Source organism: Ptiloglossa arizonensis, chromosome 4, assembly GCF_051014685.1.
Source record: "Ptiloglossa arizonensis isolate GNS036 chromosome 4, iyPtiAriz1_principal, whole genome shotgun sequence".
In the NCBI taxonomy this organism is placed as follows: Eukaryota; Metazoa; Arthropoda; class Insecta; order Hymenoptera; family Colletidae; genus Ptiloglossa; species Ptiloglossa arizonensis.
This window is the reverse complement of record NC_135051.1, coordinates 25,554,763-25,577,108: the sequence shown is the minus strand read 5'-3', so window position 1 is coordinate 25,577,108 and position 22,346 is coordinate 25,554,763. Positions and strand designations below refer to the sequence as shown.

Genomic DNA, 22,346 nt, shown 5'->3' with positions numbered 1-22,346 from the left:
CCCAACCAACAAACTCTACTTTATACTCCACATATTATAAAAAAAGCAACTCCATTTCGTTCTAGGCCTTATTAGGCCCAATTGGCAACCTCTACTTCACACTCCATGTCTGTTTGCAATCTATCATCCGACGATATTAATCGCTACACTCGTTTGTAATCGTCCCTCTCGCGAGTACACCCGATGGTCTACCACGGCGATGTTATTTAATCGCGAACGAATCTCCAGACCGGAGTAAGAACCACGCGGAAACATCACCGAGACACTCACCGGTACGTTTCTCAGCGTCACGGTAAGTGACCTCGCTGAGGATGACCGGTTGGCTCCGTCCCTTGGCGTTCACCGCGTACACCGCCACGTGAACCCCGGCCTCTACTGACGCCTCCAAACCTGCCAGCGAGAAACTCGGCTCGTCGGTGTTCGAAACGTTGTAGAGGGGCTGGCTGCTCGACAGGAAGTCCACGTCGCCGTGGTACACCTCCAGGATGAATTTTTGCGGAAGTCCGCCGTCGTAGCCAGCCACGCATTTCACCTCAACGCTGGTGTAAGTCTGGTTTGCGAGCGTGCAGTTACGTACCGGAAATGGTTTTCCTGAAATGAGAAAACGTCACCCATGGTTAAACGGCAGGCACGTAATTCGCGGTAAGGCTACCGGGGGAAGGTTCGGTGAGGATTCGTGTCGTTTAAAATTTTCCGCTCCGCGCTTCCTATCCCCCCCACTCCATCCCGTTTACAATTTTTCTCCGGTTTTCCTCTTTTCTTCGACCGATGAAACAAGCTCGACTTTCCAGACACGGGGAGACACAGGAGAAGGGGGGATCGATCCTCGACAACGCGAAGTTCACTCCCTGTTTCGAGGACTCGAGTAGTGGGGGGTGAGTGTACGGGACTTCTCCTTGCTTCGTCGCGGGGAAAAAGTTGACGTTCACGGAAGTTCCCGAATATTAAAACGACTCGGCGCGTGAAATTGCTTCGTAAAGGGTTTCAGCCTTGGCTGGCCCTTTGGAGCGTTACGATTGTAAACGGCTACACCACCAGCTCGCAATATTCCACGGTTACTTTGTGCGTAATCCTCCGCGTAAAGCTCCGGGCGAGCTTCTCAGAGGGGGTAGGTGCAAAACCACCCTCGCATAACGCGGACGATTATTATTCTGGCTTTTGGCCGGCCACCGGACGAACGGCGAAATCAAACGAACGACGAAAATCGTTTCCCGCTTTGTCGTCGCCGAGTTCCGTCGTTTACCTCGATAAAAGTCCTCGCCACTTCCCCGTAGTCGCGAACTCGCCGCTGGCTCGCCGCTCCTTTTACGACCGGTTCAGCGTCGCGAGTTCTATTAGCACAATAACGTCGCGATGGAAATGGTCTCTGGAATACAATCAACGACGCCCAACACGCCCGAAACTCCACAGTACGGTCGTTTCTTTCATCGCGTTACAATTACTCTGCCTCTGTAGTCGCGCGGCTGTCCACGGTGCTTCTTGCCCCTGCTGGCACCCTGGGTGAGCGAACGTTTTATATTTCCTGCTTTATCCTTGTGGAAATTGGTGTAAATTGAACCACCGAGGTGGTTCTCAGAGTTTCCTTTTTTTTAGTTCCACGACAACTATATAAGTGAAAAAGAATTAAACTTGTTGCAGGATCGAATTTCGTGGCCCTTTCTCTTTTATCATGTCACAGACTAGCGACACGATGAAAGGTATCTTTGTATATTACGTTGATGTAATATATGTTTGAATGTACTGTGCGCAGCTGAGAATTTGACCCGCGGAAGGAGATACGGACCGTATCGGGTCAGACGCCCTAGGTCTGGTTCTCTTCGCGATATCGCAGGATCGAATTTCATGGCCCATTCTCTTTCATTGTGTCACAGTTTAGTGACACGATAGAAGATATCTCTGTACTTTATATTAATAGTAGACTCTGTTTCGTAATCGTTGAGGATGAGATTTATAGACTTTGAAGAGCTCTGTTGTCACTTCCAATTAACAGGGGATGCAGTAAGGACAAAGTTGAGTAGTAAGGACGAAATTGAAAGTGGTTGGTACACTATTGGACGATCAAGAAACGTAGAAATTGTGAGAGAAAATCACGAGAGCGTAGATTCGCGTGTAAAGAAAAATTGAGGGAAGAGAAACTCGATCAAGAAGTACGAGGAAAAATATCGTAAAGAAAATAATGGAAAAGCTACCTAATTTGTAACCGTCGAATCCGGCTGTTCCAACTATTTCAAGTACTCCAAACTATTCTCTCCGTTTCGAGAATCTCTCCCATGGATCCTCGAATTCGTGAAACTTCGACGCGTCCCGTTCCAAGGGAATCCACGCGTAGCCCTCGCGTGTCCTTTTTTCGTTTATTAGTTATCGCGAAGGGCTCGTTTGTCGCCCTTTTGTCCGGTAATATTTTCCCGGATACTTTGCACGCTCGAAGGCTCCGCGCGCTCTACAGGTTGGCGAAACTAGAGAGAGAAAGAGAAAGAGAAAGAGAGAGCTATAGATAGAGCGTGCGCGCGCTAGAGCTGGAAATCAAGCTCGGCTCGGGGCCCCGGTGAAAAATGTTTGCGCGTCTACGAGTGGCAAGGATTTAGTGTACCGGGATAGTAATGGTCACAGAGATGTCCCCGCTCTTTTTCTTCGTTTGGCTCCCGGTTCCATCCCAGCCCCGCGTCCCGCGCGTCTCAACCCTGTGCTGATGCAGTTTGCGTTCTACGAAAATTCCTTTTTCTCTCTCGGCGCCAGTCAAAGCGCAGCGTTGCAGTCGTGATTCGACGCTGGTCCTCTTGGCGCGCTCGTACGCGGTCGTCCCGACTGCGTCGCTATTTCTCTCTCTCTCTCTGGTCTTCTCTCTCGTCGTTGTAGTCTTCTTTCTTTCGTTTCAACTTTCTTTGTTCTTTTTTCTTTTTCTCCTCTCTTTTCGCCCCCTCGTTCGTTCGAAATAAAATTTCCTTTTCCTTAAACAGACAACGAAGCTATCGCACGGCGCCAAGCGGCGAGGAGAAAATAAATATTGTTCGCCTTTTCCGTCGGCGCAGCGGGTGGAAAGCGTATCCTTCGGCTCCGCCTTTATTTCACTTTGCATCCCTTGTACGTTCTGTCTCTCTGGCTCTCTAGCTCCCTCTAGCTTCCTCTAGCTCTTTCTCTAGCTCTCTAATTCTTTCTCCAATTCTCTAGCTGTATCTCTATCTCTCTATCTCTCTAACTGTATCTCTATCTTACTAGTCCTCCATTCAGTACTCTATCTCTCTAGCTCCCGGTCTAGCTCTCGCTCTAGCTCTGACTCTAGCTCTTGCTCTAGTCCTTGCTCTAGCTCTCGCTCTAGTTCTCTAGCTCTTTATCTAATTCTCTCTGCTTTTCTCGTTTTTTTGTTTTTCTTTTCCAAGAACCAATTTACACAATGCTGCTTCTCGCGCTGCCGGTGCCCACGGATTTCGTTCGCGTTAATCGCGAACCAGCGCCGTCGTCTTTCTCGACCCTCGAACCTCTCCACTCGAAAAGATATATTGAATTTTCCGACGGGTTTCGTACACACTCTGCCGACCCCATTCCACTCCCGTATGCGCGCCCTTCTACGCCCCGACATCGTTCAATTTATTTTCATCCGCCGCGTAATATATGTATACGCGGTTCCGGTGGACGGTGTACGCGCACGCTCGAGTATGGGGACGAGGGCGGTTTCCTCGATTTTTTCACACTTTTTTTTCCGTTTCGACGATCGAAAATTCCATTCTCGATAAACTGGCCTCCTTCTTTTCAACTTACTCCTACGGCCAGTATGAAAAATGGAACACGCGAAACGGTTCGTGCGACCATGAGTGCGGTGGGGTTGGGAGGAAGTGGGAGGGCAGGTTGTAGGGTGAAATTTTTCATGGTTCGAAGCGGTTTCCAGCCCCCCCCCCCCAGAGTCTGTTATTTAATCAACATCGCCACCGCGAGTACATAACGACGTCCTCGCGTCAGCGATTCTTTTGTTTAATTCTCGAAAATCGAGCTACGCGAATTTTACGGAAAAATACATTTTTTTTCCCTAAGCCCTCGGGTCGCGAGGTGGGAAGGGAGGGTCTAAACAATGCTCGACTCGACCAGTTGCCTTTGGCCCACGCGCGTGTTCACCGACCTTTTCTCGTCACGAATACGCTTTTCTATCGTTACGATACCCGATACCGATAACGACAGACTTGGAAATAAAATTTCGTTCCGTCGAGGGTCGATTTCCGGGTCGCTGCGGACGAAAGAGTCGTCGAGGCTTCCGTTGCGACGTCGACAAGCAGAGAGGACTCGTCGACAAATGGCCGAATGGCCTCGATTTTTATCCTACGAGCCTCACGGGACAGAACCACGGCTTTTGGCGCGATGAATTAACCCTTTGACTAGGATCGGCGTTCAGATCGGTCTGTGATGTGCGTTGAACGCCTATTGGCGTTTGAAATGTATGTACACTCGGTATGAATGAAGATCTTCCGCACGGGGTATGCGGTTTACGTCGAAGTCGTTCGTAGTCGAAGGGTTAGCATTCTAGAAAGGAAGTGAAGGTATTTCCAGGTCCGGAAGTGTCGAAAGAAGGAGTCTGGAAACTTAACCGTCCTAGAGAATGTTTTTCCCTCTTTGCTTTTTGTTCTCCGTTAATTTATGATTCGTTCGAGAAAAAAAAAAAAATACAACCAGACGCGAAACGAACGCGAGAACCAGCGCGGACCACAAAGGAGGGAAACGCGTCGATTTGGGCCAACGCGTACGTCCGCGTGTATTCGTCAACGTCAACACGGTTTCGGCAGGTCGTCGCGTCAACGTCATTCTCGATCACGCGGCCTGTGGAAAAAAAAAAGACGCCGACGCGACGCAGTCCCGGGGCCGCGCGAAATCCGCTCGCGGATTAACGTCGGGTTTACCGCGCGATGATTGGTTGCATCGCATTGTACGCGCGGCGATAATTCCCGAATATCTGTCAGGATTTTGATCGTTTGTCCCCTCCTCCTTCCCCCCGGCCCTTCCACACCTCGCCCCCTCGTACTGCGTGTCTCCGTGGAGCGGAAAATTCGAAGCCCTACGGAAAATTTCCCTTCGATGCTTCGAGGAACAACGAGAGAAGTGACCGAAATTTTGTTTCGAAATCGATAATGAACTGGTTATTAGTTAACTCGATTTGCCCGCGCGCATGTCACCGTAGTGAGCGAATACGCTGGGTAAATACGGTGATAGGAATTGTTTCGTCGATGCATATATATATATATATATATATATATATATATAGAATGGTTTTGGGTTGAAATAGATTTGGAGGATGCAGCTTCTAGCGTTCAAGAATTATTACCACTTGATGAGACTAGGTATAAGTTAGGTCTGGGTTATGTGGAATTCACGTAAAGCAATTTTATTTAATACTGAAATTACCAAAGTGATCAATTTGAACTTTTTCGAATCTCTTTTTAAAATTACTTGACAAGACGTGTGATAATTACAGAAGTAAAGAATTTATTATATTTCTCCCTTCTTAATTTCAAAGATACGCACGTGTTCTGTTACAAATAGGAATACGTTGTGTCGTATACGATCTCGATAATTCGGTATTTCACCGCTTAGATAATCCGGTGAACACGGACGTAAATAATGACCGCTCGGCAGTGCAAGCTCGATCGCTTTTCAACTAATTGGAAAGATCTTTAGAGACTGAATCTCGGTCTCGAAATGGTAAATAATCGAGGCGTTAACAGTGCCGGTGGTTTGTTTCGGTCTCGGGAGTGCCAGAAATGCGACCAGCCCTCTGAATAATTTACGCACGAAGGATCTTCCAAGTGGAGTAGCTCCAAGTTCTTAACCTCTTGTTTTCCCTTTTGTTACCGGCACAGGTAACCCTCCTACAACGCGGTACTTCTGTAGCGCGGATTTCGTGTAACGTTGGGAAAAAGTTCTGGCTCGTGTAACACGTATTTTTTCGGTTGTATTTAATAACATAAATAAATAACAGCGAGCCGAGAAATTAAAAAAAAAAATTTCCAAATTTTTCTTTCGCAAGAGATGGAAGAGAGGGAATTGGCGCAAATGAAATGAAATTTTAAAGAAAAAGAGTTAAATTGTTAAATACCTATTACCCATATTGTACGTGGTTCTGTAGATACGTATAACGTACTTATTTTTCTTTAGTTAGCTTTGAAAAACTCCCGAAGTTGAAAAGTCCAGATGTCCTACTTTTCCATACAATTTTAATCGCACATTGTATCCACTGTTACAATTTTTTGCGTGACCCACTTTCCCGTGACACAGTTTTTCGTGACACCGAACCGATGAACCGTGACTTCGGAAAACTTCTGCGAGACAGTTTTCCGTAATACGGAGCCATCGAACCACGTTCGTGGGCGACATAGCTACACCCCGAAATTTGAAAACGATCGGCGAGCGGCCAATTAGGAACGGTATCCAAAAGTTTGGACCCCCGACCGTTTCGTAGCGGTCGATCGCGGTCGAACACTCGGTCATCTGACCGCAAAGTGACGCGTTTGCGAGGTCACGGGCGGTCGAAATGTAACACGAAGGGTCATAGTTTCACAGCGTAAACAGGCTCGTTTCTGTCCGCCAGAAAGGATTTTAACTCGATTTCCTGACCGCTCGACGTGCCTCGGGGCAACGTGAGGGGTGAACCAGCGTCCGAAAGCTCGGTGTAACGTTTACCGAGATCCGGTAAATACTCACCGGCGGCTACCAGCTGGAAGAAACATGGTCTTGTCTGTGTACCGACGGAATTGTCCGCCCAGCACGACAGAGTGCCGTAATCCAGCTCCGTGATCGGCGTGTACCTGAGCACGCTCAAGCCGTTCGACTTCTCCATCGAGAATCTACCAGGCGCCACTTCCAGCGTCTCACCACTGTTGTTGAATTTCCATCGGAAATTGTGAGCTGGGGGATCGGCCTCCACCCTGCAGGCGATGTCCAGGGTCTCGCCCCTCGACGCGCCGACCACTATGATCCGGTCCTCCTTGCACACGGGGGCGACTGGAAAAACCGATTATTGCTTCGTTAATGCCCTCGATATTTTACCATCGACGTTTTCGGTCCCTCAGAATCGATAGAAAGTGTACCACGGGGAGGAAGAAAGATCGAATCGTGCCAGCGAGCGCCTGAACTTTTTCTCTTCGTGTTCATTTTTCTTCTTCCCTGCATTACAACGGGGGAAGTTGAAATAAGTAAATTCTAAAGAAAGGCGACGAAAGGATCCACCTCGTCGATGAACTCGATATTCTACTCGCTTGCTAGTTCATTGGAGTATCGGTAGTGGACTGTAAATCGAGAGGAGAAAAATCGGTGGGAAATTAATCCTGGAATTATCCAAGGGCCAATTTGTAAGATTTCGAATTTTCTTTTTGGTAGTTATTTGATCAACGAGGATAATTTTGTGGGTAATATCAAGTACGATCGAATTGGAGTATTATGCTCAATTAATTTTCTCTTTTTTTTTCTAATTTCGATGGTAAGAAACGGAGAATTATGTTCTTGGATTAATCGTTCCTTTTTTTTTCAATTCAGAAGATACGTGGTGCAAATAGGAGTGTCAGGGGGATAATATACCACGAGTAAGACAGTGTCGAGTAATTTTAGTCAGTCGCGGGACTTCTTTTTAATTGTTCTCTCTTCGTGTAATACAAAAGGGACTCGAAGTAAATGAATGAAAAATGCACACTCGTGTTACAGGGCCGGAAGATCAGATTCAAAGCGAGGAATTCTAAAGGAAGACGCGCGACGAAAGAACCCACTGTGCCTCGTTAATGCCCTCGATATTTTACGCTTAACGTCTTCGGTCAATTACAGTCATGTAGTGGAATGTGTATTGTGGGGAGAAAGATAGATCGCTTCTAAATTGAGGGGAATGTACCACGAATAGAACGTGGACAGTGTCGAGTAATTCCGGTCGGTCGAAAGCTTTCTTTCTGGGGTTGATTTTTCCTTCTTCTTGTACTAGACCTTGGGGTAAATAAATAATGCACACTCGTTTCGTAGAATCTAGCGACGAATCTTGAGGAACTGTAGCGAAAGAATGTATAACATTTAATTAACGTAATAATTAATGTTCCTTGACTGAAAGATGTACTCGCCCCCAACCGTGATTCCAAAATCGACTTCATTAACATAAAGAAATAATTAATGCACACTCGTGTTACAGTATCTAGGCTATGAAGATTAAATTTAAATTAAGAAATTTCAAGAAAGGAATGCAGCGAAAGATTATATAACGGTAATTAATGTTTCTTGACTAAATGATGTACCCCCCCCCCCCAACCGTGATTCCAAAATTTATTACGAGACATTAACGTAAAGAAATAATTAATGCATACTCGTGTTACAGAATCTAGGCTATGAAGGTTAAATTTAAATCGACAAATTTTAAAGATGGATCGTAGCAAAAGAACGTGCAGCAGAAATTAACGTTTCTTTAAAATAAAGACACAATTATCCCCACACTCGTGTTATAGAATCTAGGCTACGAAGGTCACTTTCGAGACAATAAATTTTGAAGAAGGATCGCAACGAAGGAATGCACAACAGAAATTAAGTTACCGTCCGAAATGTATCATTTAACTAAAAAGCGACCGAAGAGTACCCCGGTTTCAAGAACACAGAAGTTCCAGAAACTTCGGAACGCTTTTCGAGTCCCGAGAATGTGAAAAGATATGTAGGTACGATTCGAGAATTGAGAGACGTGGGACGCGATGGTACTTTGATGACAACATTGAGAACTCGGGGATGATTGCACTACACTGGAACTTGAATCGTGTATGATACGTCCTCGTGACTGAATGATATTCGAGGGGGTGTTTCTACTCGTCTTGAAAATTTTCGGTGCACGCCTCGCAGTTTTGTCACAAGGAGAGAGACCTTTGCTCGGATGAAATCGTTTCACGACTGATGCAAAAAGATTCTCCACCTGCCGTGCCACGTTCCCAGCGACATACATACATATATACATATATATATATATATATATATATATATATATATATATATATATTTCGCCCAATTTATCTGCTTTTGCTATCTCCCCGTGCATTCGTCTCCCCTTTCACTTTGCGGTATAAGAGAGATAAATAGATGGACGTATCTTATCGGCTTGGAAAAGATAAAAGGTTTTTCAAGACGTCCGCAAATGTAATATCGCGAGGGATACGCGGAGATCGACGTCCAGAGATAGTTTAACGATTATTAATCCCAAACTGGTAAAGCGGGGCTCGATAAATCTTGCTGAGTTTCATTATTGTTTCCTCGAAGTAATTTTCTCCCGAAAAATATTTCTACGAATTGTTAGCGAGTGAATATCCACCTACCCCGGTTACGGGGTTAACTCGAACGCAGACGTGTTACGTGGAAATAAAATTGCCACGTAAGAAACGTCACGAAATTGAAAACAGAATAAGGCTCGCGAGGACGAATAAGATCTTCTCGTCGTCTCTGCAGATACGAAAGAGTCATGGTTCGCAAGGAGACGAAATCGTGCCCCGAAAGCAAACAATACCCCGCCATCTTGTACGTAAGATACGGCCTCGTTTACGAGTTTAAGGCAATCTTCGGGAACAATTTTTTAGAGCTACCTTCGTGCCTAGGATGATACTACCAATACTCCTCGAATGGACGACAGTCGGTCATCTCGAGGATCGTTTTTTTGTCCCCCCTCCCCTCTCCCTCACTACCACCTTCGTTTATCAACGGTTCAATTCGTTTTCGTTCGGTTTTTCAAAGGATCCGCACGGACGCGTATCGTCGTTCCTCACCGAGTTGAAATCCCGCAAAATCAAAGCCGCAGCGCGGTTAGTTTATTAACCCCTCCCCCTCCTCCACTCCAAGCCCCCTTTTTTCTCTTCTTTTTACCCTCGACAAAGGTCCCGTGTTGTTTGCCACTCCTTTTATTTAGTTACCGCGCGCAATTCGGTAAATGGCAGTTGACGTCAGGCTTCGGGTACAAAAGCGTCATCGAGCGATACAGTTCTTTCTCGTTCAACAGCTTTTGTTCCATTCGATTCGTCGACGCGGAACGAAAAATATTAAAAACGAAAAACAAAAAAAAAACAAAAAAAACGAGAAAAAGAGAAAAAAAGGCACGTCCAACGAGCCGCGAGGGTGGAAGGAATTTTAATTTGCGAAATGTATCCGAGTCAACGAATAAATATAAGGAGGGAACGCTGAGTGGGCGTATAAACAAAGAAGAAAAATGTTTCGTTAACTCTTGACTTGCCAAGACGGGTATATATGTTTTCTCGTGCCATTTTGTAACCGTTGGAAATACGCAGCTTGAAATTTTTCTATGCGTTTTATCGTTGATCTTGATCGGTTAAGGCAGAATGGAAAGAAATCGACCAAAATGATTTTTGTCACAGAATGAAAAATCTAGAGAAAAATGTATTACGTTCTTGCAAATTCGCTCGTTTCTCATTTAACTTCGAAGATACCTACGTTCACCATTGGTAGTTCTAGTGTTGAGGACCATTCTCGGGACAGAGAACGTCGACCGTGTTACCTAGGTGCGCTAAAATAATTTTTACGGAAGAGTTAACAACGCCCTCTGTACAACGAAACGACAGCAGACGTCGTCGTCGTGGCGCGTGTCGTTTTTCCGCGTCAAAATTGAACGTCCTCCCCCACCGAACGCGAGGAAATGCGACCGTCATGCTCGTTTTCCATTGTAATTAACGCGCGACACGGTAAACATTCATCGTTAGTCCGTGCACCTATGGCTTGTAATTCGAAATTAACGACGAGAATCGTCGAATGCGACACCTCGACGCAAAGCTTTTAAATAACGCGTATGAAATTCAATTGTCACCGATGACAGCGGCCATTGCTAGGCGGGAACGATTCAAACCATTTGTCTCTTTGATTTTTCAACACTGGGCATTTTTTAGCCATTTTAAAATTTAAAAAATAAATTTTAGGCGTGGGTTTTTCAATTCGAAACACGATTCGTTAAAACGGACGAGTTTTCGCGCGCATTTTCGCGCAGAGAACATCGCGAGTAGAAACGTCGAGCATTGGTCAGGCACTTCGATGTCGAGCGTACTTGGGATTTATCAGAATCGATTTTGGAAAGAGGGGTACGCGAAACGTCGAGGAATTTCGTTCTGGATGATAATGTGAATAGGATTGTGCGAATCGTTTCAAGTTTTCGCGCTCTAGTAGAACAATCAATGAATGGGCGGACCAAAGAAACACGCGGTTGAATAACCATTGTGAGCAGAAAGAAAGCTACGAATTGAGTACAAGTGGAACGTGGATAGTGTTTACCAGACCAGATCGAAACGTCTGAATACGATACTTCAAGGACTACAGTTCTTAGGGACACTCGAAGCTAATCGAGTCGAGGATATCGTTATTGCGACGTAGCTCCGTGAAACAGAGGGGGTTTGAAGCAAGTTGTAACACAATAGTTCTACGCGGGAAAACGAATTGAAAATGTAGAATAGAGTTTGTTTACCGAGGTCATTGTTAGTGAGAAAAATGACGTCGAAGATTCAACAGGTACGCTTGCGATTGAGTGCGACTCGTCTGGTCCGACCAATGCTCGATATTTCTATTTGCGTAGCTGCAAGCACCGACAATGGTGTAGTATCATCCACTCGAACCAGTTTTAATCGTTCTTGAAAGTGACGAGACTGACGAGAAATAGAAAACATCGGTGCAAGTAGAAACGTCGAGCAATGGCCAGACACCTCGATATCGGGTGTACTCAAGATCTTCAAAATTTATTTCCCCGGCAACGAAGCCTCGCGCAAAAAAATGTTACTCTACATTTTTTGCGCACTTTCTCACGTAGAACAACCATACCATCGTACGTGACTTATACAAGTTTGTGAACAAATTTTCAGTATTTGTCAAGTTGATTTTTTTAAAATCGATTTCTTCGACAACGAAGCCTCGTAGAAAAAAATACCATTCCACATTTTCTCGACAACAAAGCCTCGTGGAAAATATTATTATCTCACATTTCCTTCATAACGAAATCTCACATCAAAAAATATTATTTTCCATTCGCTTTCTCACGTGCAGTGATCATCGTTATTTATCGTTCGTACCATTCCACCTCCAAGTGAATTATACATATTTATCAATCGTCGTGAAAGAATGTCTAGAAACGACACTGTTCGACCATCGTGATTGCCAAGACATTTTTTCCACGCTCTGAAATGTCACGTAGCCGAAACCCACCGAAGAGTCTGACCAGAACGTTCCTATTCCACTTCGAGCGGCGACAGCGCGCTCGAAAGTCTCGTTAGAGTTTCGATCGGAATTGATTTAAATCCCGCGGTCGCCAGAAGGAAACCTCATTTCTGGGCGGACGTGAATAGCCTAAAGCAAATGTCATTCCCAGGAGCGGGGCGACGATGTAATAACCGGGAAACTAAATCCAGACACGAGGTTGACTTCGATTCGAGAACTCCTGCGAGAGATTGCTGCTTATCCTGGCTCGTTTCCTCGACCTTTACGAGGCCGTGACGAACACCTTGGTTAAATATCGAGGACCTTGTGGACTGTTCACACGTTCATCCATATCCGATGCGTCGAAAGTCGTTTCACGAAGGGTTAGGTCTGTTTTTACGATTCTGCTTCAATATCTACGAACCACGACTCGCCTAAGTGGCTTCGAGGATCGAGTAATAGGTACCTCGAAAAGGTAAATATCTTATCTAAGGGTTGTTCGATACGTACCTTATCATTTTTGAAAATTTTATAAGGTTGTAAGTTTCCTTTAGGCGTTTTCGCGTTAACGAGGCACAGTTGAGTATAGAGGACCGTGTATAATGATCGAAAAGTAATATATAGATCAATTAAATATTCAATTACAAGATAAGTATGTTCAACTTGTGTTTATTTGAATTTTTCAAGGGTCGGGAACTAACCTAGCGTGCAGAGCAGACGAGACAGTTTTTAATTCACTGTACCCCGAGGAGTTGAAGGAATATGACACTGTGAGTGGATTAATAAATACAAGTCCGTGATAAATTACACTTGGTATTAACAAGACTGAATCTTTAATTATGAACTGTATTTAATTGCAAGTTATAATTTATATCGTAGCAATGAATGCCTTTGGCAAGTTAACTGGTTAACTAGTTAATACATTTCTTGTCTTGTCTCATGGGACGATTCTAATTGAGGGATTAGAAGAAAAAATGGAAAAACATTTAACGTGGTGTATGAACGATTGGATGCGTGAATTGATTGTTTCGTGGTGGTTCTTGAATGTTGACAAAGGTGGTAACATTTGTAAAAAAAATAAAAAGTTATATAGCGACCAAATTAAATATCTTAAGGTCTGGACGAAATTGGTGATACTTTGACCTGTTCGTGATCTACGGATTACGCGACGTCGACAACGATCCAGGCTGTACAAGCTCTTCCGCAGCCTCGAGGAGAAAAAGAGTGATTCGCGCACGGTCGTCTTTTAAATCTGAGATATTCAATTCGTTCACCCGGTCCCGAGATGGGGCGGTAGAATCTCGTGCTCCTCGAGACCGCAGTGCAGTCGGGCGGTTCGCTCCGCGTAACCCGGGGAATTGGATATCAAAAATGTAGCCAGAACTAAGTACGCCTGAAATATTCAACCTGAACCGAGATCCTTGGTCTAGCCGCTTCGGAATAAATACACGGACCCCTTGCGTGCACGTTGCGCCAACGTATGCATATATACAGCCGACCAAAAGTTTGGGGCCATCGAGTGAAATGAACGTTGAGGTAATACAATTCTTCCATTATTTTTCTAAGACTTTTTGTGGAAATTTTTTTTTTGTTAGTGATTGTCCGTGGAAGGGTATCGATAGAAATATTTTTTGCGTTACTGATTATTCGTCGAAAGTATCGATATAATTTTTTTTATGTTAGATATTTATTCTCCGTGGGAGAATATCGATAGAAATTTTGTTTGCGATTCTAATTATCCGTTGGAAGTATCGATAGAATTTTTATTTTATAATAGATATTTATTGTACTCGTGGAAGGATAGAAATTCATTAGAAATTTTTTTTTAGAGCAGTTAGAAAATTGTCTACCTATATTTTGAACTTCTCATCGCTCTAGTGGTTTTAGGTATTCTTTGAATATCAAAAATGGGAATAATGATTGCACTGCATGTTCCTAAACCAACCGATAAAGTCATCTATTTGTAACAAAGGGTCCAAAACTTTTGACTCACAGTGTATATGGACACACGTGGCTGCATGTTGGTGAATACGTGGCTCGTTACCGGGGACCAACCGTGAAAAATCCTCAATTAACTCCGCTCGATTAAAATAAAGTACGGAGAACTCGTTGAAGGTACTCGTGACGTGTACTCACACTTAACGCGAAAATGAAGGGCCTCGCTCCGTGTTTCGTTCAGGTCATTCGTCGCGGCGCAGACATACTTCCCTGCGCTGCTCCTCGTCACGCTTTGAAGCACCAAGCTCTGATTGGACCAGATTATCCTCGCCGATGTGTTGTGCGCCAGTATTTGGTTCTGAAAACAACAATTTTCACATTTATCGTAGACCAGGGTAAATACCGATGGTCGATGTGAAAACCTCGGTCTGTTATCCGCGAACACGGTTCTCAGAAACGATAACTCTTTATTCGTAGGTACGATTAGGTTCTGCTGCTTCCGAGATCTCCAGATTGCAATGTACTCGATAAATGGGCGATAAATAGCAACGATGTCTTTCTGACCGATGTGATGTCGGTTGCGTCGTCACAAGTGGCGTCCTCTTTTTTCCGGAGAAATTAATACGTGGCGCGTATTTTTAGAAACCGCTCGCGAGGGTGGTTGAAGGCGGTGAAGGTGATCGAGAGTGTTGGTGTCGCGAGGGAACTTACAGGCATAGTTTTTTTTTTTCATCGCGAAAGGTTTCCTCTCCCGACGGTATAGAACGACTATCGGTACTTCCGCAAACAACATTTCTTTCTCCTTCTTGTAGTTCAGATATTAGATAGAACACCCGGGAGACTGGTGTGCCCCCGTCGGGGATAAAAACTGGATAGATTCTTTATTATTGCGAGCACGTTACCACCCGTGAGATGGAAGCGAGCTCGATAACTTTTATGATCAAACGTGTCACGGGAAACCCGTGTCTTTATTACGAATTTATCCGTAGACATCTAGAGAGATGTGGACACCTCGACTGGTGTAGATGTATAGAAAAATGTGGACATCTAGACGATGTGGACACCTAGAGAGTATAGACATCTAGAGGAAAGTGGACACCTAGAGAATGTAGGTATCTGTAGGAATGTGGGCACCTAGGAGTGTAGGTACCTATAGGAATGTAGACACCTAGAGAGACGTGAACACTTAGAGACATGTGGATAGCTACAGGGTGCAGACACCTGTTTACCGATTAGTAGGAGCCCCCGGTTGTATCAATTCCACGATCAGGGAAGCAGACAATAACGCGGTACTATTCTTTATTACCTTAGATCTTTTTGATTACGTTTCCTTTGTGAAGATTGACATCGCGCGACGGGGACGAGGCGGAAGATGCGGTGGCTGACGGCTTATCAGCCGCGTTTTCCATTGCTAAAGACGATACCAACGGTGCAGCACTTAGTTGTTTAATCAGACCGGATGAAAAGCGCGCTATGTTTCCGTTATCTTTTGTACCGTTTCTCTTTTGTCCCGGCCAACCGGGGAGATAAAACGAATGCGTTTGGTTCAAGAATTCCGGGGCTCTCTTGGACAAATTAACATGACAGGAATCTAGACGGGATGGGTAGAGGGGAGGAGGTAGAAGGAAAAAGCCCCAACGACGTCGAGAGACGGAAGTTGGGAACGTAGCCGGGGCGACAGGCTATCGTCCCGCCTGCCTCGAAATATCCGCACGTGTCTCGCGCTTTTCCAAACTGCGCAATGGAACGTTTAATTAGGCCAGCTCCGAGACGGACTTTCGTTGTGTCTTATTTCGTCTCTTGTTTGTCCGCGAAACGAAGAACTCGTGACCGGGAAGTTTTTGGGGTGAAACTCTTCGAAACGCGTTGAAAGGGGTGAGGGGGGGGGGGGGGGGGCGTGCTTCTGAAATATTTAACGAGCGAGTCGTTGGGGCTACGAGACGTAAATTCGTGGGTACGATACAGTGTATCGTGTTTCCAACCCATATAGCAATGTATAGCAATTCTCGCTTTCGAGTATCGTGTGTAGGCTTTTTGCTTGAAAGCGAGGAAAGAGTAGGTAGGGGTCTCTCGATCGAGAAATCAGCCCTACGGTTTGAGAGTGGGGGACAGGGTGTAGTAGTTTGACAATGAGTTTCGTTGCTTGAAAGCGGAGAAATTTGAAAACAAGGGGGACAAAATACCGTAGTCTGACAATAAGTTTCGTCGTTCGAAAGCGGAAAGAGTGGACAGAGGTATCTCAATCGTCTAAATAATAGACCATTAACTCTGAAATTCTTGTAAGCGGGGCTAATCGAATCACATCGTTTGAAACGAATCGAGGGTGGAAACAACGTTAGGAAAGAGTGGTATTGTATTTAACGTGATTTAAAAAATTAAACAACTTTGGATCCACCGGTACGGGTCGCTTTTGACTCAGGCACCGCACTCCACAGTCCCCTGCAGTCAATCCCTATAATTTTTTCGAGCAATAACTTCATAGAATGTCCATATCTATCAATCGTCCCCCACATTTAGTTTTGCGGTGCTAGACCGACCAGAAGTTTCCCTCGCGATCCTGCGGGCCGTTTCAATTAGTCGTCCGCGAAAGGACGATCGCGAACGCGGGCCTCGTTCGCAAAGAACGCCGTGGCCTGGCAAGGGTTAGAGCCAACAAGTAGGTAAAACCGGGACATGGCTTGCCAGCCGACCAAAGACCTTGCCAAATGCAGCCGCGTCTGTTTAATCGGACGAGAGACGTCCTTCGAACTCGTTCTTTGTCTTCCGTCGGGGCATTCTCCCCGGTTACGAGTAAAAGTCCCTGCGGTCTTCCCTCGCTTCTTTCTACCCCTTCTTTACCCCTACCCTCGTACACAGCTACCCCCACCCTAGCGTTTTCTCCATTACACCGACAGGCTCTCCTTTTATCCCTCTGGTTCACCGACGGGGGGAAAATCCGTTCGCCGAAGATAATTCGAAATCGATTCGAAACGAGGCCATTTGAATCTCGGAGAAGGTGGCGCGGAATGACAGAGCAGATCAAGATTTCTTCCTCCTCTCTTTCGTCCTTTTTCCATTTCTTGTTGCCCCCCCCCCCCCCCTTTCGAAATCCGAGGGAATGGGAGTTTGTTCGATTGTTTTGTAATCTCGTCCCGTGTCTCGTCGCTTCGAGGAATCGACGTTCCATCCCGCATTGGTGTGCCTTTCCCGTTGCTTGGGTATCGCGTCGACGGAGGGACACTTAATTACTCGCGAGCGATCGAACGGTATCGATGGAGAATCGATCGTGTATCGGTACTCGGGATCGATTTCCTTCTCGCGAAAGGTAAACTGAGTTCCTTATGTCAGGAGTGGGAGAAGAAACGGGTATATCTATTGTATTCGTATATTGGGTGTAAGGTATAACGGTATATCAAATTTCCTCACTCTTTCTACTCATGTGTGATGCCTTCCCCCACCCCTTACACACGAGTATAATAATTAAATGCACCGTTATATTTTCTATTTTATATGCCAATACAATAGGAACACCCTTTATTTCTCCACTCCACCCATACTACCTTCCCCCACTCCTTTCACATGAAACTCGACTTACTTTTTAGGTTGCTCGCACTGTTCGCGAACAATTTGAACAGAATGGTCGAAATTCGATTGCGATTCGATTCGCGGACGTGGAAGCGGGTCCGATTATACGGGAAGATTTTCAAAGGATCCATCGGACGATTCTCGGCCATCAAGAAGGCGCTAACTCAATTAAGCTACATTGTAATCTATACGAGTCGGCCGTCTTCCGTGTGGCCGAGTCCTAGGCAAGGAGGTTTAGCCCGCTTAGCATAGGTTAAGCCCCGGTTAAGACCCGGGGTTTATCTTCGATTTACTCGCTCGAGAAGACTCGTTAAACGTTATGCTTCGCTAAGACGGCTCCCCTTCCGGAAAAACTTGGAAAAAATACCGACAGTCTTCCTGCTTCGTCCGAGGTCACTAAAATTGTTCATTTTCACCGGGCCAACTTACAACTTTTGCGCCGGGAAAATCAACTCGCGTTCGTTGAAGCTTTCACGGAGCTCCCGCGGTGCGTGCAAGTACGAACAATGAGTATTAATTAAGTGCCCGTAGCGGTCTCCGTGAGTTACGAAGTTGGGAGTCAGAGATCTAGATCTGTTGTTCTTTCTTACGAGTGATCGATTACTAGAGGGTTTCCATACGCGTGGGAATAGAAACGTTCATTTACTAACAAACAAAACACATTAAATATGTAAAACAATCGAGCTCTTACGGTAATTTGACACCGAAAAAGTTTCGATCGTTGTATACGTATATTTACAGTGTCTACGGTTTAGGTTAAGGTGGTTTTTAAATGAGTTTTTCGCTGACTGAAGTCTGATATTCGTTATGAGTTCTATACGAGTTCTTTCTTCGCTGTAAGCTCTACTATTCGCTGTAAGTTTTATTACTTTTTATAAGTTCTACTATTCGCTACAAGTTCTGTGCGAGTTTTTCTATTCGTTAAGAGTTATATACGAGTTCTACATTGGCTGTAAATTCCACCGTTCGTTTCCAAAATTCATTTTTGTTCAACTTTGTAGGATCGTAGAGTATCTCGAGAGAAACATCGGGCAATTGTACTCAATTGTTCCGTGAGTGCCCGTGATAAAGCAGCGGACCGCGGGAATTCCACGAAGGAAATTCTCATTTCGCTCAACATCGATCCAAGTATTAATCTCCGGCGGACGCGTCACAGGACAGTAATCGTGGTCGTTAAAAGGTATCGTTGAACCTCGACCAACATCGTGGTTGAAGGGACGCTAGAAATGCTTTGGCTGCGAGTCCAGCAACCACGAAATTTCCTTTTTCTCGCGGTGACGAGCATGAATTATAATCTCGCTTATAATTTAAGTTTCCCTCTTATCTCACCAGTCTGTTTCTCCAATTTGTCGAAATATTCTCTAACTTGGTACTTCGTGAAATCTGTGTAACTCGGTGTGTTTTCAAGATCGATGTATTCGAGATCGATATATCGGGTAATCGGTTGCTGCGGTTCCGCTTCGAGAAGGCAGTTGCAAAGTTTAACGTTTCCATTCTGCACGGTGTTCGCTTTTTCCACCGCTTTTCCTCGAGGCTGGAACTCCCCCGAATCTTTCCACGATTCGCCGTTTACGTTTTCCATACTTCGTTCCGACTTCGTCGAAAAGAAAGAACCAATACCGTGGAATGTACTGTCCGTCCCTGAGAAAAAGGCTGACGAGTTTCTACATCTCTAATCTCTAATCACTAGCTTCCCCTCCACTGTGCGAGAGCAGTAACGATCGTCAGTGGTCAATAGCGATGATGCGTACGATGGTGGGGGAGAGCTAGTGGACTCTAAGTTGGAGTGGGGGGTATAAACACTCGTCTACCTTCTTGTTGCGGTCGAGTAGTAGCTCTTCGTCGCTATTGGCCGCTCTCAATCTTCCAACGACAATTCCTGCGTTGGTGGAGAAAGTGCTAGTGAACTGTACACTAGAGTGGGGATATAAACACTCGTCTGCCTCCTTTTCACAAACGAACAGTAGTTAACCGCTTCAAGTGACAACCTATCCTCTACAAATATGAGTCCACCTTTCGTCTCTCAAATCCTCCTCCACTTGTCACGTGTGCTATCCTCACCCTAATGAAGGGAGCAAACAGTCTCGTTTCTTCGAGTTTGATCACAATTACCTTCCAATCGCTCAGTACGAGTCGCGAGTCGTTTGTACAATTGCGTGCAGCCTCATTGCAGAGAAAATTCGTCATGGTGGATGTTGAGGGGCTAACGGTCCGAATTGTGTCGAAATATTCGGGGCGACGACGCGTCGATTGAGCCCCCTCGCTCGTTGAGGCACACCGTGCATAATGAACCCGTAAACGCGCGAGCGTTAATTAGGATCGCGTCGCAGACTCCGGTTCGGCGTTATTAATTCGATTTCCCTGCGCGGTTTCCCCGATAAGCGTGCTGGTCCTTTGATCGTACCGGCACGAGGATCGGTCTATGCGAGCATTTTCCTTCTATTAATCAGGTTTGGCTCGGGAGTAAACGAGAATCGACTAACTTAACCCTCTCCCTCCCATCCTTCTCTGATGAATCCATTCTGCAGGTGCGGACACCTGCTAGCCGTGTCCTATCGGTGACCCGCTGTTAATTAAATCATCGGGCTTAAACAAAACCTCACCGACGACGGCTAATTCTGTTTAGCCCTTTTCTCCCTGTTTGCTCTAGTCGAACGATGATCCATTAAGGACCCTCGTTGCGCGCGACTACGATCGATAATCGGTCGTACCCGTGGCGATGAACTTTATTACGCTCGGCACTCGTCGTGCACCGATTCTTTATCTTCGACGCGGAGTTTTATTCAAACGGCTTCGAGATCGATCGGGGATGCCTCGGGATTCGGAGACGGGGTTGAATTTGTAATTAAAGCGTCCCCGTGCGACTAATTTATATTGTGTAACCGAAGGACAGAGAAGATGGTAGTTGCTCGATGGAAAATTTTACTCGGGCGAAGGAGAGGTGTCCGAGTCGAGTGCACAGGATTGTTTATCTATAGTTCCGTGAACAAATTTTTCGGAGCAGAGTTGCACTCTTTGAAGGAGTATTATATTCTCGATGGTATTATTATAATCTTTTTTTCACTCATCGGTGAATAAATAAATTAATGAATACGAGACGAGTCTTTTCGAGAATTCGTCGACACGAACCGAGAACGCCTTGAGATCCGGGCGTTGGATGTATAATTAGCCCACGGGGTTAGTATTTTCGAGAACGTATCGCTCTCACAGAGACCGCCATATTGGTATTTTCTACGCTTTCGGTTCCAAGTTGCGCGTGGCTCTAAGTTAGACTCTCGGTTCGCCGTAAGTAGAAGCTACGAGTGCCGGGAGTACCTACATCTCATTTTAGTGAGCACTGTGCGCCTCGAAATTCTCGAACCTCCTCTTTACCACCCCATATAGTAGTCCGTATCATGAAACTTCCAGAAATCCAATACCAGAACTAAAATCTGAAATATCGTTTTCCCGTGTATATATCCGCTAGTGGCGCGCAAAGCCGCGCGGCGTAAAACTCGAAACGAGCGACGATTATACCCCGGATACAGGATTCGACCCGAGGGCAGATAGGAAACGTCCAATTAACCCTTTCCCGGAGGACGACGCGTGCACAGGGCATCCGCGTTGGGCGCAAAATTGGCCGTAACTCGGGAACAAGGTACTGAACGAACGTTTTTCATCGTCGAAGCGGCTCTCCGCGTGTTAGGGTATACCTCTGCGCGCAACTCAGATCAGTGATATCGCGCTATATGTATTTTTTGGGGTCACGAGTCACGCGGTGATCCCAAAGAAGCTCGTTTTGCGAGCGACGGGGTTTTATTTCGATAATTTCTCGGGGAAGAACGTCATTCATGGGGAAGGGTTTAAAAGAAGCGAAAGGGTTAAGAAAGTCATCGACATTGATTGGATGTTATTATAACCGTGAGAGATTCGTTTTGCAAGTGACGAGATGTTATTTCGGTGATTCCCGAGTGAAGGGCGCCACACACGTCAGAGTGACTTTATGACGGAATGATTCCTGCTCAAAAGTCACCAGCCGTGATAAGTAATACTTTTCAACTAAAGTGGAGAGTTGAAAATATCATTGATATCAGTCCGATGGAACTGACCTGAAAGGTACACGTTCCATCGTCGTCAGTTGTGATGATATTTTGATGATTCCCAATTGAAGGTCGTGACGGTCATTTATCGAAACGAAAGGATCAAGGAAATCACTGATATCGGCCCTATGCTTCTGACCTCGAAGAGACTCGTTTCGTAAGTGACGAGATTGTACTTCGGTGATCCCCGAGCAAAGGTCGTTACCCATGCTGGTTTATTATCCTAAACAAACGACTTGGTGAGTTATCGATATCGCCTCGATGTTGAAAGATTCCCAAGTAAATATCGCGGTAGTTGTTATACGAAAACGAAAGGGCGAAGTCATCGATACCGTCCCGAAGCTGCGAAGCGCCGCTCGCAGGCCTCGATGCTAAAACTTTCCGTTTGAAGCTGACAAGGCCGGGCAAGCGCACGGTTTTATGCAACGGGGTCTAGCCGCAGGAAGAGGCAGTTGGAACGGAGCCCAAAAGCCCGGGAGCTTCATTTTGAGAATATTCGGGATCCAGAGTAAGGGTGGAATTACTCGTAGCACGTGGTACATACAACCGTCGCCCGGTACAATGGGCCGCGGCATTGTCTCGCGCGTCGCCGTTACA

General features: G+C 45.6%; 1 protein-coding gene across 4 annotated transcripts in view; it reads right to left on the bottom strand.

The window, feature by feature from the left end:
• LOC143146164 (kin of IRRE-like protein 1) overlaps positions 1-22,346 on the bottom strand; it is a 445,694-nt gene that overhangs the window by 19,130 nt on the left and 404,218 nt on the right. For 3 of the 4 annotated variants that reach the window (XM_076310177.1, XM_076310178.1, XM_076310179.1), the window contains 3 exons: positions 14,305-14,464; positions 6,682-6,981; positions 271-591 (listed from right to left, as the gene is read on the bottom strand). In XM_076310177.1, the coding sequence (XP_076166292.1) occupies positions 271-591; positions 6,682-6,981; positions 14,305-14,464 (781 nt within the window). The remainder of the gene's footprint in view (positions 1-270; positions 592-6,681; positions 6,982-14,304; positions 14,465-22,346) is intronic. The other variant, XM_076310180.1, reaches the window with a different exon arrangement.